Here is a 20,777-nt window from a genome sequence, read left to right on the forward strand (position 1 = left end):
CCATTGAAAGTTTATTGGACCAACGGTCAAGTCAGTCTTCCCTTGTTGGGGTCACGCATGGGGCAGGGAAGGCCGTTCACCTCAGTTTATGTCTGATTCTCCAATGCAACCACTCACATTGAGCAAACAACGTGATTCGCTGAACCAACAACTCCGACATTGGCAGGTAGCCGGCCGCTATTTTACGTCTACTCGGCAAATGATTCTTCCAAACGATAAGTTGAGCAAACAACGCGCGATTCGTCCATGCAACATTGCAAGTGTCCTTGGCTTAACTCACAACCACGCCTAGCTTAACACGTGGACTATGAGACCTTGACCAGTTTACCTCCTCCAATCAGAGCTTGGTTTAAAGAGCTGACCTAGTGCTCGGAAAGTTACGTGAGAACGTGTACGGGTGCAACGTTTTGTCACCACGCACACGAACTCGGAGGTCGAACTGCATTGCAGCTCAGTACAACTATCGGCCTTACGACTAAATCACGAGTGAGTACGTCAAATTTACATAATGTTGTTATTTTGCTTTGTTATTTTCATGCCACTTGTTCCTGTAGAATGCATCCAGAGGGTAAGGCTCGAACCAACTCAGAGCCCTGAGTGAAAGGACCGAGAAAAGCGCACCGGTACCAGCAATGTTGATCTAAATATTTGTTAACCAGCACTAGCTAAATGTTTTCATGACCCTGTTTAAGAGTTGTAAAAGTCTCCCAGGGGAGCAACTTCAGTGTCATTTTTAAAAGAAGGACATTCGTACAGCCCTCATTGACAATTGTGCCACAATTGTGCCACAATTGTAAATTCAATCTAACCATGTCACTTTTAATAGCAAATCCATTGTTTGATGTCTCAGCCTCCTATTTAATCATACGAGTGGATATGTCGATTGCTTGAGTATGACGGAATTAAGCAGTATATTGGCATTTGGCATACTTTGAAAAGCATCGATGTCATTTTCTTCTGTCAATCACTGTAAATTTTGTATTTGTGTGTATGTACCTGCTAACTGAATGGGAATGTCGGATAATAAGGTCGATATGGTTTTTATACACTCTGATTTTACACCATAGTCCTACAAATTGTTATATAACAGTATAAAGGCACAATGTTTTAAAATCCTCATTTAGGAACCATACTATTGATAGGCAACGTTTTCGTGAAAGTGGGATCCTCCCTTTTGACTTAAAGTAAAATTTTGTTCATAAATCGCCGACTCGTCTTACATTCATACAGACAGGGCAAACCTGTTTATCGACGGAGAACCGTGGGTTAATCACAAATCCGAAAACAAACAACAAATTTGTAGCGCATACCATCTTGGACAGGGGACTCTCTCTGTGTCCTTGGTACAGTGTTTTATCTTCAGAGCGAATTTGCAAATATGATGGCAATGCCGTGGAAGACCAAATCTAATGATATTGATCAGATGGATGTTTATTATTGTCTTGAAGCAAAAAGAGTACGTAAGCGAGCAGAATTGTTTCGTACACCATGTCTGTTATTGAACACACGCAAATATCAACTACAGTTAATGCCTCACGAAAACAATTTCAACCTTTGGACCGAGAGACCTTGCCACGGTTGAATGGGGTTTTCCATCTACAAACGTTTGATACCGTCCAGTGTGACAAATTCGTTCATGATTTTAGATCAACGAATATGCATTTAAAACCTGTAAGAGTTTAGAATAGATTTCTGTTGAGATCTAGCGTTATTTATAATATAAAATCTTAGGTTCACCTGTAGCGCTATTCATGTTTCTGTCAGGATGACGTAATAGTCAAACGACCACGTAGCTTGTTTGTGATCACGCTTCCGCTGCGTGATCGAGTCGAACGGGGGCCCTTGCGCTGACAGCTGCTGCATAAAGGTTAAGAAAATAAGCAGAAAGTTTATGTCAACTGCAAGTTAGATGTAAACTATTAATAGGGGGTAAATATTGTAGCTGATGAAATCGGCTGATGAAATCGCCATCATAAGATGTCTTTGTCAGCAGAAACGTAAGTATGCATATGCCAAAAAATGGGACAGTTTTATATGATTCAATATTTCTTCTTGAAAACATTGCAAACATATTTCATACCAATAATCAGAAATTATCCGGGTTTTTAGCTTTAGACGCAACCTTCCGGCAGTGTGGAAAAGGTTGTAATTTTTTCAACAACAACTTCGGGTTAACTTTCACTGTAAATTACTCATACGTGGTAGGCCCCCATATGGCGTATATTGTTAAAACGTCGACGACAATAAAATGTTACAATTGTACTGCCAGATGATGACATTCCTTCTCGTCTTGAGGCATTATCACTAATTTCACATATTAAGCATCTTAGACATTAAACCAAGAGTGAATATGGAATTTTCTATATCTATCGATATCCACCATCAAAGTTGTTCTTTTAATTGAAAGAAGGGAACCAACTAGGCTAAACGATCTTCTTAGCATAATTTAAGGCTGTTTGCCGTTTGTTGTCTTGCGTCGTCATATCACCAAGGGCGGACAACGAAGAAACTATATTTTTCTAGAAAATTGCACAAATTTAAATGTAGAAACTACACACGAGTACTCGACAAAGCGGAATTATCTAAACATAGAAGTTGACCAAATATAACTGTTTGCCCAAGGCAATTATACAAATACAAATATCGTTTCAGGGGTTACAATGAATGCAAGAATAGCTATCGTAATGGTACAGAGTTGTGAATGAAAATGCTCAAATTTTTTTCTCACATTTTACGAGTTTGCTTCGTTTCTTGGTTTGACTTTCTTTTCTTTTATCCTACTCACGTCTGATTATTTGAACTTAAGCAAGAAGCACATTCTAAATCTACCGTCTATCCCTGGACAAAATTGCGTTGATTAAAGATCTAATCAGAAGGCAATTAATAATATCTTATTACACGTTAACAGGAATACCACCGTCGACATGGAGAGAAGAAAGGGAAAACCCTCGGAAACACGAGGCCTGCCGGCTAACATCCCGCCAACGGCTGCAAGGGGTCAACCCTCCACCATGATGAGTCTATCGTTCTGTGCCATCTTCATAATTTTCGAAGTAGCCAAGCAATGCGTAACATACGCCACAAGACATTTCAACAACGGGGTGTATCCAATATCGTCCTCGGCCATCGTGTGTTGCATTGAGCTTGTCAAATTGATGATGGTTTTGATACCGGTGATGTTCACGACTGGTCTGTCGTCGTTTCGACCGTCCATCGTATTTGCAGTTCCCTCTATCATATACTGCGCGAATAACAACCTGTACCTGTTCGCCTTGAACTACACCACCCCTCCGACCTGGAATGTACTGATCCAGTCTCGCGTGATCATGACGGCGCTAACCTACAGGATCATCTTTGGGAGACAGGTGAGTTCTACTTCTTCTTCTTTTTTAGTCTAGCTAATCGATCAACATAGTTTAATAATACACATTGATACTATCAAACTGAACCTGATACTCTTAGGCCCAACAGTTCCCGAAGCTACGCACGCAAATAACACAAGTTATCAGTCAAGTCTACCTATTTAAAGTATACATGTATATCTAGTGATGTCTGGAATGCGACTGTCCCTCTTTTTTTAGGATGGCGCCCTCAGGAGGTCTCTTTACAACGAAAAAAGACGCATGTCCAGACAGCCAAGAACATGCATGAAACTGTACACAATACTATACTATTAGGCTCGCCCCTGAGAGCGTCGCCTAAATCTTTTATCTGCTTTTCAAGATATCAGTCGTCCGCTGGGTGGCGCTCCTGCTCCTCATGCTGGGTATCGCGCTTGCGCAGCTGGCCGGGTCGTCGTCGTCCCCAGCGTCCCAGGACATGTACGTCCTTCCCCAAGCTCTCGGTCTCAGTCTCGTCAGTGCCGCCATCTCCACAGCAGCTTCCATCATCACAGAGGTAAGAGACAGATGGAAAAACAATCAAAAGAATGCTTAAGTAACAAGACTTTTGCTTTGGGAGAGGGATATATTCTGCATTTGCTTTCAGATGTTAACCTTATTCCTTCTAGTCACTCTAGTGATACTTTCGTTTCGCATCATTTGTTTAAGAATGGCAAGCGGTCGTTCATGGGACAACAAGTAGGAAAGGGGAGGGGAATCATTTGCGTTTGCTAGCAAATGTTGGTTTTCAAGTGTTTATATGCTGTATTGTACTTTCGCCCCACAATATCTGTTCAAGAACGACAAGCGGTCGTTCATGGAACAACAAATAGAAAAGGGGAGGGGGATCATTTGCTGGCAAATGTTGGTTTTCAAATGTTTAAAGACAGACTAGTCGACTACATTGCAATTTTGCCCCACAGTATTTGTTCACGAACGCCAAGCCATCATTCTTGGAACAACAAGTAGAAAGGGGGGGGGGGGATCATTTGCATTTGCTAATAAAAGTCAGTCTTCAAGTGTCTAGACGATACTTTTGCTCCACAGAATTTGTTTAGGACGACAAGCGGCCGTTGATGGACAAAAAAATAGGAAAGAGGAGGTAAATCATTTGCGTTTGCTGGCAGATGTTGGCTTATAAATGTATAGAGACTACAATGTATTTTTACTCCACAGTATCTGTTCAAGAACGACAAGCGGCCGTTCATGGAACAGCAGGTACAGATGTACGCGTTCGGTTTCCTCATCGCGAGTATCTGGTCCGCGGTCGCTACCAAAGGAGACGTCTTCAAGATCAGCGGGGACTCTTTGCGGTCCGAGATAGTCCTCCTGTTGGTTGCATCCATTTTGCTAGGTGGCGCCGGAGGATTGGCTGTTGCAGGTATGATATTTTTAAAAGAATCTGTCCTGAGGTGTTCGGTGGTCTAATTGTTAGCAACCCCGCACATTCGTGCGATGGTAGCATTGCGAATACAAGTTTTCGCTACATATTTCCTCCTAACTTTGACGATTCAACGCCATTTGATGTATGTTTTTCTTCATGATTACAAGGTATTGTTTTCGGGATGTATGTTTGTTCGTCCTAGTGTGTGTTCGCGGTAATATGAATATTGCAGAGTGACAGGATGTAAGGCAGCAAGCAGTGTAACCAGATATTGGCAAGATGGCAAAGTTGGCTTTGCCCTGGTCCACATATAGTTGCTCCCATGGCCAAGGAAGGGAAGGCTGGTTTTGCCCGGGTCCAAAGTTCCATAGGCAGAAACATGCATAGACAGAATCAGTGAGAAGTTTACAACAATGTATAGACAAAAAATTCACAGAACCCCACCTTCGCTCAATGAAAAGAATGTTGGTCTAAAGTAATGCCTTCTGGTGATCTTTTGCCGTCTGCAGCGATCATCAGGTCTTTGGACAACATCGTGAAGATCTACTCGGCCTCCATCTCCATCCTGATGACCGCCGTGGTCTGCAGCTTCCTGTTCCCGGAGAAGTTCGTCCTCAACACCGCCTTCGTCTTCGCCGTGCTCCTGATCCTCGTGTCCTCCGTCCTGTACGACAGACAAGACCTTAGCAAGATCCTCCCGTCTAACGTCCGCCTTCCCAGATTTTTCGTCACCAAGAACTTCTTCATCTTCGTCGCCGTTCTGACGATGCTGGTCCCGATAGGGTACTTCATGGTGACGACTTCTTCTTCCTCGACCCCAGACGTTCACAGAAGAGGCCTGAACACGATAAAGGGTGATCCGTTACACGCAATGGAAGGTAAGAACGCGAATGGAGGATCTGTAAAAATGCACCCGGAGTCAGACAAGGCTATCCCAGCGGTTGACTCACTGGCTCAGAATGAAGGCTTAGCTTTGAAAGACGAGGACGGAGAATTAAAAAGAAAATTTGAAGAGATGAAGGAAAGGAAATTGAAGCAAGAGCAAAGAGCAGCAAAGAGGGATAAGAAAGACGACGTAAGTGACAAGGAGGTGAAGAAACGGTCAACAAGGAAAGAAGACGTACAGAAAAATGAGGATGAGAGAAAGCAAGACATGGAGGCAAAACACAGACGTGGCACCAACCGTGAAAATCACCGAAGATTTCATCCGAAACCGATTAAAGTAGAAGAAAGAATACAAGAACTTGAAAAAGAACGCGCAGACAAACTAAACAAAATCATGCACGGAGTCCCGGAGAAGAAAGAAGTCATGCACAAAATGCATGGTCATGGTCAGGGAATGAAAGTGCACGGAGAAAAAGAGGACAACATCGTTCACGGAAAGGAAGAACAAAAGAACGAAGAGCCCTTCGACAAAGGGCGTGACGAGGATAGTAAAAACGCACGCGTCAAAAATCGCCGAAAAGGTTTGAGGATGGATAGGCAACAACTAAGAGACGCCGGGGATAAGAACGTGGAAAAACAGGACAATGCCAAGGATATGGCGAAGTTAGGAACAGAGGTACCGAACGTAGTGCACTTTATCTGGGACGGTCGCAGAGACTTTCGGTTCCACGATCTCCTCAGTATAAAGAGCGCCAGCAAACATCTTCAACCAGAAGCAATTCTCTTTCACGCTGTCAAAACACCCGAAGGAAAATGGTGGAAAGAAGCAAGTGACGTCCCAACATTTCAGTTCAGTCAAATATCACCTGACAAGTATAGGAAAGACGAGGGTCAAGAAGGCGGTATAGAAGAAAGAAGACCCGAAAAGGACATTTACCTTGAAGCAAAAGTAGAGATCCTTCTTGCAGAAGGTGGAATCATATTGGACACAGACACTTTCGTACTCAAACCATTCGAGAATCTGTTGCGTTACGACTGTGTTCTAAGTCGTGGAGCGAAGGGACTGAACCTAGGCGTAATCATAGCCAAGAGAGGGGCACAGTTCTTAAAGATGTGGAAGACAAGTATAGAAGAGGAAGACAAAACAGTGCCAGAGGCAGTGGTGGCAAGGCATCTGGACTTAGTGCACGTCGAAGACAGCAGCTTGTACAGGCCACGGTGGACTGACGGCTGGGATCCTTTAAGCATCTACTATAACAACGTTGACCTGGACTCCAACTACGCAATCAAGCTAGAATACGACAAGTACAATCTAGAAGATACGCCGGAGACTATTACAAAACTGGACACGTCTTTTGGACACTTGGCTAGACGCGTGTATCTAGCAACTCAAAATGATGTTGTTAAGAACCAACGGTCAGCAATACAATCGAATAAGAAAGCCGTTGTACCAAATGAGGTACATTTTGTATGGTTTGACGGAGCAAGTAGAGGAAGCAACTTTGAGTTTAGACATTTCCTCAGCGTCAAAGCTGCCTGGGACAACGTTGGAGCAGACAAGGTGTATTTTCACACTGACGCTAGCTTTGATGGAGTGTGGTGGGATAGAGTCATCGAAAGGGAAAACGTCAAAATCGTCCCAGAAAAACCGTCAGAATCTCTCGATGGCGTCCCCGTAAAAATTCCGGATCACCAAGAACTCGCCACTGCGTTAGACATTCTACATGGTAGAGGTGGTATTTACCTCAATATTGACGTCATTGGACTGAAGTCGTTTGAACCATTACGTCATTATGACGTCACCATGGGTAGAAGTGCACAGGGACTCAGCAGTGCCGTGATTTGCTCGCAGCCGGGCTCAGAGTTTATCAAGTTGTGGACGGATAGTTTTCGAGAGTTCGGCGAGGGGAAATGGGACGCATTCGCCTCGGAAAAACCGTTTCTTCTTGCAAACGAAAACCCAAATCTTGTTCGTATCGAAGAGTACAGCCTTTTTCGACCATATCTTTCCCAATGGAGTGATCTAGACGCGCTTTACACACAAAATGTTTCTTTGGAGAACAACTTTGCTGTTCAGCTTTTCTACGACAAGTTGGAAAAGAAGATTGACCAGTACGACATTCTAGGGATGGAATCAACCTTTGGATGGGTGGCGCGAAAACTATTCTACAGGTAGGCTTTCTGAAATACCAGTAGTGCGCTAAATAAGCAATACAAACCAACCAAATCAAACCACGTGGATTCACACTTTCTTACTCGGGAGTCTAAACAATTATGACTTTTCGCAGTCATCGGTACAAGTAATGTTTACTGACCAAGCATTCAAGCGACGTTTCGGCCTTCTTCAGAAAACCTGACCCACTTATTCTTGACACATGGCCGTACGGAAACGTGACGTCAGTAGTGAAAGGTACCCATAAGTTATGTCATCCCCCCCCACACTTCATGTAGACATCATACACGTAAGTAGAGCCACATTTAGCCTGTGACATTTAGCCTTTGTTTTTTTCAATCTTCCTCATCTATTTTTGTTGACAGGTTGGATGAGCCAGTATTAAGAGGAGAGGAACCCCTCCCACATGACCATTACGTCGTTCCCAACATCTTCCACTACGTCTGGTTCTCCTGTCACGACTTCCGCTTCCACCATCTCCTGAGTGTGAAGAGTATGTACCTCAGGGCGAAGGTGAGACTCGTTTTTGAAACATATATCTTACTTCATCCTCTCATGCCTTGTGCGTCGCTTGTTTGTATACTAGTATCACAAGCAACAGACTTGGTGTACTGGTCTGCGATCCGTCCGTTCTCGCTGTGTTAGCGCGGGCCAGACATCATCAGCCAAATCACATTGCCAACTACGACCAAGAGGCAACATGATTGGCTGGTAATTTCCTTTCAACAAAAAGAGATTGGTCAGTTCAAACGCCTCGAGAAGGACCGATCAGAGGCCGACACACCAGGGCCGCTGTTTGAGATATCTTACACATCCATGATAGCCGGGGATCTTGCCCGCTATTTAGCACTTTCTAACAATCCGAAACACCACAAATGATTATAGACAACAAGGCATGGTTGTAATCACCTATTCTCTTACCACAGGCTGATCGTATCATCATCTGGACGGACTGTACACCGAGCGGGCACAACTGGGACGAAGCCGTAAGGGACATCCCGGTGTTAGAGGTACGACAGAGGGGACAGCCTAGCGACGTGTGGGGGAACGTCATCAACAACGTACCGCATCGCTCTGACATCACACGTATGGAGGTAAGGACGATTCACCTAAAAAACAAAAGCATACCTTAGAACTGAACACCATCCACCACACAGAAATGTACCTGTCCTTAGTACTGAACACCAGCCCCTCACAAAAATATGCCTGTCCTTAGTACGGAACAACAGGCCGATCACAGAAATATGTTTGTCCTTAGTACTGAACACCAGCCTCCTCACAGAAATATGCCTGTCCTTAGTGCTGAACAATAGGCCCCTCACAGAAATACTAGTATGCCTGTCCTTAGTACAGTGCTGAAAACCAGACCCCTCACAGAAATATGCCTGTCCTTAGTACTGAGCACCGCCCCCTCACAGAATAGATATATATGCCTGTCCTTAGTACTGAACACCAGCCACCTCATAGAATTATATGTCTGTCCGTAGTACTGAACACCAGCCTCCTTGCAGAAATAGGCCTGTCCTTAATACTGAACACCGACCCTTTCACAGAAATGTGCCTGTCCCTAGTCCTGAACACTAGTATCCTCACAGAAATATGCCTGTCCTTAGTACTGAACACCAGCCCCCCCCCCCAATATGCCTGTCCTTAGTGGAACATAATCCACCCCACGAAACATGCTTGACACTTGAGTGCAGATTAATATCTTAGTCATGTTACAAAGTATACGTTCATTGCAACATCTACGGTTGCGTCATCTGACAGGTTCTAAAAGAGTATGGCGGTGTCTACGTGGACTGGGACGTGTTTGCTATGAAGCCTTTCCATCCTCTCCGGAGATTTGACTTTGTCCTGGGGAACGAGATAGCCGGTCTGAACAACGGCCTTATTCTGTCCAAGAAAGACGCTCCATTCTTAAAGGTAAGGGTCTTAACGTAATAAAAAAACACAAAGGCAGGAAAGGCTTTAGATATAAACCTGCATATGCCATATGCAGCCTGGGTACAACTGGAGTTGGCAAGGTATTTCTGATGTCTAATCTGCACTGTGGTATAACAAAACCAGCTTGAGACCCTAGGATGACACATCCTAATATGTATTGCATCATCGTCTGAGCATCCTTGAATGCAACAGATTCAAAATGGTAGCCATAATCTTCTTGCGTACTTCTAGGTGTGGTGGGAGAATTACAAGCACTTCGACGACAACAAATGGAACTTCCACTCCGTCATGGAGCCTTTTCGCCTCGCCTTTAAACACCCGAACCTCATCCAGATGGAGTTCAACACGCTATCCCGACCTGGGTAGGCTTCTCTTACTATGTTTCCAATGTGATGTTACCACCGCGTACGGAGGTATTGTTTTCGGCGTGTCTGTCCGTTTCTTGCAATTTAGTCCCCCTCCCATTTTTCATCTACTTTGTATGATTTGCAGTATGGTCGAAAACCTTTTTTTGTTTACAGACGAGTATTGATGTGCCTGAGGATTTCATCCGTGATCGAATCAATATGTCCTTATCATTAAAACTTAATCATTATGACATATCGCGATGCTTGTTTATCTACAGCTGGGAAGACTGGTGGGATATGAAGGCAATGTGGAACGAGGATCGCCTTTTCCCGTGGTCACATGTCTATGGAGTACACTTCATCTATAGGTACATCAGTTAAACACTCTGCCATTGGATCTTGTAAACAAAATATTGTGCAGACGTGTTTTGTCGTAGATATAGATTGTGCTATGCACCGTAATGTATTTGTTTATGAAAATTGTAATGTTTGTTTTTATGAATAAAGTTGTCTAAAAAAATCACAATTCACGATGAGAATCTTAACATCATGTAATTTAGGATATTTTTGTCCTACAATATTATTCTGGATGTTTCATGAATAAAGTTACTCACTTAAAGAAAACATCAGTATGATTGCAAATATCACAGAAATAGTTCAGCGGCATAGTTTGTCTGAAAGCACCAAATCTGCACAATCAGTATGATTTTTCCAGCTATGCCGCCGGACTAATGACTTTCAAAGGCTCAGAAAATGAATGGGAACATTCTTCAACTAGAGTTCCACGATGATTTTAACCTTTATGACTGATGTATTTAGGAGTGTTTCTCATCAATCATAAATCATACCAGTTGATCGCCTTCACCCAAATACCAGAAGTTGTCCAAAGTATGAGCTTATCAAAGAAGGTTATGCTAACATTTATCATAAATTATGCAAATTAGGTCCTTATTAGCATAATTTGATTCAAGTATGAAATTGCCATGATTTACATGTATGTAATTATAGTAGCTTCTCATTAATTATGCAAATTACGCCTACAATTGCATATCTTCTATCTATTAACATTCCTCTCTTCCTCAGTTACAAATGTCAAATATTTGAATAGTCATCTCATGGAACACAGCGGGTTTTTAGAATTGTTTCCTCAGTTATGCAAATCAGATTCTAATTTGCATAACTGAGGAAACAATTTAAAAAACCCGCTGTGTTCCATGAGATGACTATTCTAATTTGCATAATTATGGTCCAATCATATTTAAGCTATATACCAAAAACCATTACCATCCATCAAGCCCATCTTGAGTTACGATTGACGAACGCTTCTGAACGTCTTGAACGACTAGGAACGTCCCTGTCCAGGATCTAGGAACGACCAGGAACGCCCGGTTCCAAATCTTCCAAATCCCCCGGAAATTCCAAATCTTAAAAATCTTCCGTAACTTCCGGAAATTCCAAATCTTCCGTAACTTCCGGAAATTCCAAATCTTCCAGAAATTCAAAATCTTCCAAATCTTCCGGAAATTCCAAATCTTCCAAATCCTCCGAATCTTCCAAATCTTCCAGAAATTTCAGAAATTTCTGAAATTCCGGATATTCCGGATATTCCGGATATTCCGAATATTCCGGATATTCCGAATATTCCGGATATTCCGAATATTCCGGATATTCCGGATATTCCGGATATTCCGGGACATGTAGGGTCAAGGGTCACGACCAGCAATGGCAGCCATTTTGGTGATGTCCCAGCACTGAGGAAGAATCTGAAGCCATCCTCAGCGGGGGAGTCCCAAATGGCTAGCCTTTCACCATTGCTGAATAGTGTAGACAGGGTTTGAAGTTATCTTATGTTCCTTTTTTGGTTTTCGTTTCTTAGTTAGGCAAAACAGGACATGCATCTTATACAGTGAGTACGCCCCCCTCCTGACTTTGTGCTTATGATTTTCTCGACTTATCTTTTGTTTTTCCTCTGCTCCTTGGCTCAAAGTAAAGTGACCCTAGACCCAGTAACATCTTGTTGAGGTAGATCACTACCTCAGGCGTTTTAGAGTGCTACTCTTCGGTACGGCAAGAGGGCGCATGTCAAGAATGACAATGGCGGCCAGTGATCACAAACAGGGAGTCCTGGGACCTGTGCCAGTCTGCATCACTGGTCGAAGACAGAGATGGAGACAGCGAAGGGCGGAGGTAGGTGCTGCTTCAGCTAACCTGCAACGGCCACTGGACTACGTGAAGGAAAACACTTATGGAAAACCATGCTGTAGGAGCTGCGACCACAGTAGTTATTCAGCAATAGAAAAGTCAAGATGGCAAGTCAATATTACACTAGGGTTGAAGTCCCTAATCAAACTCTCTGTGCTGAGCTGGATTCACAGGATGGCGTACCCCCAAACCCGCAAGGAAGGGGTAGGCTTGATTACAGCTCCAGCAGAAAGAGTACTGGTGAACTGTAGATCAACAACAACAATATCAACAATGAATGTGAGGACAATCAAAGAGGCACAACGAAGGGAAGAACTGTCAACTAACATGGCTTTATGTGACATCGATGTACTGGGAATACAGGAGCATCGTATTGTTCACGAGGATGATGTCCGGTACGAAAGCATACATGGCAACATGCTAATAACCACATCTGCTAATAGAAACCTGGCTGGTGCAGCAGTCGGAGGGGTGGGGATGCTACTAAGTCCCAAGGCGTACAACTTACTCACTGGCAAAGGTGACTCCATTCAACGACCGCATACTGATTGTTAACTTCCAGGGAAATCCAGCTACAACCATAATGGTAACGTACTGTCCCACCAACGTTGCAGATGAAAACATCATAAATGAACATTATGACAACCTTAGAAGAGCAATCCGGTCTATCCCAGCATACAACCTGCTAATGATAGTGGGAGACTTTAATGCTAGGATAGGATCCGAGGAGGCAAGGTACACTTTCCACAGTGAAACTAACAGAAATGGCAAGATGCTACTGGAGCTGTCAAGCGAGCAAGATTTCATCATCTCTAGTACGTGTTTCCAGAAGAAAGCCGGGAAATTGTGGACTTACATGAGCCCAGGGGGAAACAAGTACCAACTGGATTACATACTCATCAGAAGAAAGTGGCAAAACAGTATGCTTAATGTGGAGGCGTATAACACATTCGCTAGTGAAGGTTCCGACCACAGGATTGTTTCGGCTAGAGTAAGGCTCAGTCTGAGGAAAAAGAAAAACGAACCGAGGAAAAACCAGTATGACTGGGGAGCTCTTAGGAGGAGTAAAGACCTACAAGATCAATATGCCATTGAAGTGCGCAATAGATTTCAGCCTCTACAGGAAGAAACTGAAACCGCGACGGAGCGATATGGCAGGTTTATCACTGCAAATGAAGAAGCCGCAGAAAAAACAATCCCAATCAAGAAAAGGGAAAAGAGATTAAGGTACTCCAGTGATCCAAGAGTAACACAGGCTAGGGATGAGGTCAACAGAAGTAATGAAGTCTTCCTACAGAACACACAAGAAGAGAACAGACAGAAGCTTAAGAGAGCCAGAAAGGCACTGGAGGAAACATACACAAGGGTTGAGGAAGAAGATCTCTTGCAAAAGATCAAGGAAGTAGAAAAAGCACGTGAGAACTGCAAACACGGGCAGAGCTGGAAGCTTATAAACGAGATAACCAACAGAAGAGAGACAAAGAAAAGTCAGCTTGAAGGAAACTCACAAAAAGAACGTGTAACGAACTGGTATAACCACTTTAAGAACCTCCTGGGAAATCCACCAGACATAACCTGTGAGGACGAGGATATACCAGCTGTCCTTGAGAATCTCGACATAAGGATAGGCCCTTTTGACAGGGAAGAATACGAGAAGGCAAAGAAATTGCTTGTGGAAGGAAAAAGCTGCGGTGAGGATGGAATACCACCTGAGGTACTTAAAAGATGTCAAGATCTGGACGAAGTTATCCTAGACTTCTGTAACAAGGCACTGCTTGAAGGGGAAAAACCAGCACAGTGGAGCACTTTAAACATTGTACCCATACCTAAATCTGGCAACCTCAGGCTCGCAGGGAACTACCGAGGAATCAGCCTGAGCTCAATCATAGCCAAGAGATTTAACAGACTGATCCTCAACAGAATAAGACCAGCGCTGGATATGCACCTGAGGAGAAATCAGAACGGTTTCAGGGTTGGGAGGTCAACTGTAGGGCACATTCTCGCACTTCGAAGGCTTATAGAGGGCATCAAGACATACAATCTGACAGCAATAATCACATTCATCGACTTTAAGAAAGCCTTTGACACTGTACATAGAGGAAAGATGTTGAAGATACTTAAGGCATACGGTATTCCTGACCAACTGGTGGAAGCCATAGCCAGCATGTACCAGGACACAAAGGCAAAAGTCATTTCCCCTGATGGTGAAACTGAACTCTTTGACTTGTATGCAGGGGTGCTACAGGGGGACACACTAGCTCCATATCTGTTTGTGATTGTTGTTGACTATGCACTGAGGATTGCTATTGACGGTAGAGAGGAGGAGCTCGGTCTGCAGATTGAGAGGAGGAGGAGCAGAAGAGTTGGCCCGAAGACAGTGACTGATTTTGATTTCGCTGATGATATTGCATTAATATCAGAGGCAATTACACAAGCTCAGGAACTGCTTGGGTGTGTGGAGAGCTCAGTGGGAAAGGTTGGTCTCTGCATGAACGCTGGCAAAACAAAGTTTAACATTCCTACCCCTTACTGTCTCAAGACAAGTGATGGTACTGCCTTGGAGGAGCTAAAGGACTTTAAGTACCTGGGATCTAGGATGGAAAGCACAGAAAAGGACATAACAGCAAGAAAAGCAGCAGCCTGGCAGGCTTGTAACAAGCTGAAGAAGGTTTGGAGATCAAACCTCTCTCGCAAGCTGAAAGTGAGGCTTTTCCTCTCGACGGTTGAAGCAGTCCTCCTGTATGGATGTGAGGCGTGGACAATCACTTCCAAGCTAGAAAAGCAGCTGGATTGATGCTACACACTCCTAAGACCAGCAACAACACATTACCAACAAGGACCTGTATGCTGGACTACCAAAATTGTCTGACAAGGAGGTTAAAGTTCGCTGGACACTGCCTCAGAAGCAAAGAAGAAGTGGCTGACCTGGTTCTCTGGACTCCCAGGCATGGGAAAAGGAGGCCTGGAAGACCCGAAGCAACATACATTAAGAACCCTGAAGAAAGACACTGGCCTTGAAGTTGATAGTTTGCTCCAAGCGATGAGGGATGCCATGCAGTGGACTGCCATCACGACTCGAGACCGTCCAGTCTCGACATAATCCGGATATTCCGAATATTCCGGATATTCCGAATATTCCGGATATTCCGGATAATCCGGATATTCCGGATATTCCGGATATTCCGAATATTCCGGATATTCCGGAAATTCCGGATATTCCGGATATTCCGGATAATCCGGATATTCCGGATATTCCGGATATTCCGGATATTCCGGATATTCCGGAAATTCCGGATTATCCGGATATTCCGGATATTCCGGATAATCCGGATATTCCGGATATTCCGGATAATCCGGATATTCCGGATATTCCGGATATTCCGGATAATCCGGATATTCCGGATATTCCGGATATTCCGGATAATCCGGATATTCCGAATATTCCGGATAATCCGGATATTCCGGATATTCCGGAAATTCCGGATATTCCGGATATTCCGGATAATCCGGATATTCCGGATATTCCGGATAATCCGGAAATTCCGGATATTCCGGATATTCCGGATATTCCGGATATTCCGGATATTCCGGATAATCCGGATATTCCTGATATACGGATAATCCGGATAATCCGGATATTCCGGATATTCCGGATATTCCGGATAATCCGGATATTCCGGATATTCCGGATATTCCGGATAATCCGGATATTCCGGATATTCCGGATATTCCGGATATTCCGGATAATCCGGATATTCCGGATATTCCGGATATTCCGGATATTCCGGATAATCCGGATATTCCGGATATTCCGGATATTCCGGATATTCCGGATAATCCGGATATTCCGGATATTCCGGATAATCCGGATAATCCGGATATTCCGGATATTCCGGATAATCCGGATATTCCGGATATTCCGGATAATCCGGATATTCCGGATAATCCGGATATTCCGGATATTCCGGATAATCCGGATATTCCGGATATTCCGGATATTCCGGATATTCCGGATAATCCGGATATTCCGGATAATCCGGATATTCCGGATAATCCGGATATTCCGGATAATCCGGATATTCCGGATATTCCGGATATTCCGGATAATCCGGATATTCCGAATATTCCGGATATTCCAAATATTCCGGATATTCTAAACCTTCCAAACGTTTTTGGTTTTTGGTGAATTCTTCCAAATCCTATTGCTTTATCTTTCCTACAGGAAATAAGGCTATAATAATGATATTATATACTATAATAATATTGGCAATGTATTTGCTTCAAACCATGACATACCGATAACATAACCTTCCCGCGAAGGTTATGTTATCGGTAATTTTCTCCAAGTAAAATGTCAGTTGGACAAATAATACACATGTTTTACTGATTACTTTCCAAATTTATCTGCATAAATTTGCATAAAGGTTACTAGAACCATTTTGGGTATATCTGCATAAATTTGCATAAAGGTTACTAGAACAATGATTTCCCACACAGACATCATACCTAAAAATGATGAAGAAAGATTTTTCATTCTATGGTACTGGACTAATTATGCGGAGAGTGGGCACCATAATGGTTTAGGCTTTCTCCTCCTGAAGGTTGACAGATGAATTCTAATCCTTCTTAATGTTTCCTTCTTTGTTTCCTTCAGTTATCACGGTGACGAACACAACCCAGAAGACATCAAACACATGAGGGGGACATTTGGGCAAATGGCAAGATGGGTCTACTATGGTCAAGTTGACTTCGTAGACTAGTGCAGTACATACAAGACAACAAAGCACAGAATATTAACAGTTTTTGTAACTTTTGTAAGTGGAAATACAATGTTTGCAATAATGCAACATCTTGCACCTTATTCCATGCATTTCTATTTTCTTTAAGTTGAGCGTAAGATTTAACTTTGATAATGTCAAAGTCTAATGAAATGTGCTGGACACTCTTAAATGCTCAGTCATATCTAAGATGTGATAATATAACAGTAATTCTATTAATTCAATCATGGTGTATATATTTTTGATACATCTTTTTATACTGAATTGTCATCTTAAATATGAAGTGTACAAGGTAGGTATCATTTTTTGTGATAGGCAACATTGCACGAATGCAATCACTGATAAAATAATTCATATCTAGTGCAATGCAGTGTAAAATATGATGCATCATTCCATATAATAAAGACAGCATTCCAGACGGATCGTTTCTGACCTGAACAAAACACTTTATTGTGTATAGCAAAAACAAGCATATGAAGGAACTGAAACATGCATATCATATTCTGAACAATAGCCCATGTTGTATTGTTTAAGACACCCATTATTGCGGCAATCACTACATGTGGAACATACTAGACAATGAACTAGATTGCTTATTCATGGAAACTAATCAGAAAAATATGATAACAATAAATTCTAATATGCAACCTTTGGCTCATAAACATGAACCCTTAGGCTAATTCTGAATCGTTAAAATCATATTTTGGTTAGTAAAACACTGAAATTTTGAAATTACCATTTTGAAATTATTTGTACTTTTCTGGGTAATACATAGTTAAATGTCCGAGGTTTACATTTCCGAGTTGTACTCAGTAACTTGAGTTTACATTAATAAGCACATGTTAGTTTGCTATGGCATTTGTCAGAACATCATGAAAAAATCTTACAAACTGCATACAAGATATAAGGAATGTAACATTTGAGAATAAACTATCGTAGAACAAATTCTAGCATAAATACTAGTATACTGCAATGTTCTACTAATAAGGGAAAAATTTTCTTCATCTGTATGTGAAATTTCTTTCTGCTATTTACATAAAACTGGTTAGATCTTATGAAGATCAATTTGCCATAACCAGTTTCTATCTCTGTGAACAGAGATACTGTCATTACTGTTGTAATTGGATGAAATAAGGCCAAAATGACAAGTTGATTATATGGATGACATCCGCTTGCGCATCAATTTTTGTCTGTTTCCATTAACTGCGACCATACTGAAAATCTTACAAAGCTGCAAAATAAGCAAATATTTGCTGTAAATTGGCTGGAAAATGGATACTAAAAAGCCAAGTTGGCAGAAGCCGATGTAACAAAATAAACTTTCTGAATTTACTATTTGGTATACCATGACCTGTGTGTTCAGTCAATCGTTCAACGTAGGTTTCATATCGAAGGCAACTTTTCTTTTCTTTGCCCCAATTTTTTCACCACACTTGTATAAGTTTTTGGCTGCTCACAAGATGTCATCCACATAATCAAATCAGTATGGCCATATATTACTTCATTACATTGGTCTGTTAATGAATATTCCTTGGCATCTGATTTGGACACTGCTGAAAATACAACACTGGTCATTCTAAATTTAGAAAGACGTAAGTTAACATTTCTGTTTTATATGTGTGCTAATGAATGAAAACTCTCTTATCACGTAATCATAGAAGTGTGGAAAATTCTTTCAAACTGTTAGTCCAGTTATCGTATTTGAAACACAAGGACACAATTTCTCAGTATATAACGTTAGCACAAAGAGTTAGAGAATGGCTTATTATTTTCCTAGATTTAAAACAACCAGTGTTATATATATTAAATACATTGTAGTCTTTCTTTGATTGTATCTGTAGAGCTGTGGTTTATTATTTGCAATATCGTTGTCTGAGACTTTGGCCTTTTGTTTGGGATTGTTGCAAGTTTTTGTACAAAAATTGACATCTAAATGCCCTTTTTATGTTGCAACTCAATTGAACATACCTGCCAACATACATGCAATACTAATTTCTATAATTAAATCTATGCAATAAATGTTAGGCTGTGTGGAAATGTACATTTTTCTCTTGATAAACTGAATAATCATGCAAGGCACAACGATAAAATCATTGCATTAATAAGTCACACTTGAAGATCAAAACTTTGTGTACACTACATATAATCATACCAACTAACACCAAATATAACCACATATCATAATCAAAAGAAAAGACTACACATTCACGGCTTAATATTTAATTGGTCCTACATACTTTCTAGTTAATGTAAACAGCTGACAAAATATTCAAACTACAACTTTTAAGAAATGGTTGAATGTCATGGGTGCATATTGGAAATTCTATTATAATACGGATATCATTATCACATTACTAAGGATAATCATAAGAACATATACATGTACCACTAATGTACATTAATTTTTGCCCCGTTAGCATGAAACACCAGCAGATGGACTAAAGATGCTAAAAGTAAAGTCCAAAGTTTGCTTGGCACCATGCACATTTATTTCTCTCATACAAAATGGTTTACGTTTGAAGCAAAGGATGTAGCTTTCTCAGCATTGGCACTTTAATAGGCAGACAGTTTTTTTAATTTTCATCTGCTACATCTTATTGCCATTTCACTACGAAGATGAACATATAGGACAGACTTTGGTTAAACCACAAAGAGATTACAACTGCAATGTTATCAAGGCAATGGAAGAAACATAGACATCTTAACTATTTTGTCAAGATGCTTAACATCACCAAAGTATAGACTCAGCAATAATTTGAATATCCGTTGCACAATGGAACCAGTCTGTTTTACAGAAATATCTCTGTTCATGAAAAAAGTTAGGTACAACCCAACAGTGGAAACTCCAATGCAAGCTGGCTTAGAAAGAACCATAACTTTCTATGATATCATAAAGAGAAATCTTCTTTATGGCTAATGTCGGTTGAAATTGCACCAAATCCTCTGTCAATCTCTATAGCCAGATAATTCTCAAACACTGGTAAGTTGGACATATACATCAGAAACTGTCCCTGTACAACATCTTACATTTCTTGTGTTTTTGTTCTTTGCTGAATTTTTAACAAGAAGTCTACTAAATTTCATTTCTGTATCATTTTGTGGTAAATGAAATGACACAAACCATGAATCTTTGCCCTTTCTTGAAAAGTGTATCAATTTTTCATTGAATCGTTGTAGTTGTATCTACTACAAAACTCATTGGAAAGACAACGTTTTGCTCAAATTTGTTTTTGCACACTTCTTTCATGACCACACAGATTTCCTCATTGCTCCACCCATCTCCTGCTTTGGTCCCAAATGATTTACAGAAGAAATAAATAGCAGGAAGATGGTTGACTAGACTGAATAAGATTACACCGAGCAGGAATAAAAGTCTTAGATAGTATGCCCATTTCTCTGAATATTCCTTACTTAAATTCTGTAGAGAACAAAAGCAACTGTTTTGATTTTTTTTTAAACAAATCCCTTTCATCCCCTCCCACAACAAGTACATCTATCTTCCTGCTTATAGCGTATCCTATACAACTTTGTACATCCCTTGGCAGGAGGATGGCTAAAGTGACTAATAACACCACTGCATTACATACAGTAAATTCAACTCTTCAGCACTTTGCTGTTCTTCTTCAGAAAAACGTAAGTAAGAATTTGCCTCAAAGTGTGACTATTATGAAAGAGGAACTGAGA

General features: G+C 41.6%; 1 protein-coding gene across 2 annotated transcripts; it reads left to right on the plus strand.

Annotated features, from left to right (window-relative positions):
• Window positions 1–206: 206 nt before the first annotated feature.
• On the plus strand, window positions 207–20,546 carry LOC136423380 (uncharacterized). Of its 2 annotated transcripts, none has more exons than XM_066411517.1 (11): window positions 207–486; window positions 2,909–3,365; window positions 3,724–3,897; window positions 4,557–4,761; window positions 5,274–7,821; window positions 8,188–8,335; window positions 8,749–8,916; window positions 9,590–9,745; window positions 9,998–10,128; window positions 10,392–10,481; window positions 16,970–20,546. In XM_066411517.1, exons 2-11 carry the CDS (start codon window positions 2,925–2,927, stop codon window positions 17,073–17,075), a joined length of 4,167 nt encoding a protein of 1,388 aa, XP_066267614.1. In that variant the 5' UTR covers window positions 207–486; window positions 2,909–2,924; the 3' UTR covers window positions 17,076–20,546. The 2 variants fall into 2 exon arrangements, with proteins under 2 accessions (XP_066267614.1, XP_066267613.1); XM_066411516.1 differs by lacking the exon at window positions 207–486 and adding an exon at window positions 1,907–1,997.
• The last annotated feature ends 231 nt before the right edge of the window (window positions 20,547–20,777 follow it).

This window comes from Branchiostoma lanceolatum, chromosome 17, assembly GCF_035083965.1.
Source record: "Branchiostoma lanceolatum isolate klBraLanc5 chromosome 17, klBraLanc5.hap2, whole genome shotgun sequence".
Lineage (NCBI taxonomy): Eukaryota > Metazoa > Chordata > Leptocardii > Amphioxiformes > Branchiostomatidae > Branchiostoma > Branchiostoma lanceolatum.

Bases quoted from the DNA above. Each gene is read 5' to 3' on its own strand.
- LOC136423380 (XM_066411516.1), top strand. From the start codon at position 1,978: ATGTCTTTGTCAGCAGAAAC. The intron at 7,822-8,187 runs GTAGGCTTTCTG...TTTTGTTGACAG, and splicing joins GCGCGAAAACTATTCTACAG to GTTGGATGAGCCAGTATTAA. The intron at 8,917-9,589 runs GTAAGGACGATT...GTCATCTGACAG, and splicing joins CTGACATCACACGTATGGAG to GTTCTAAAAGAGTATGGCGG.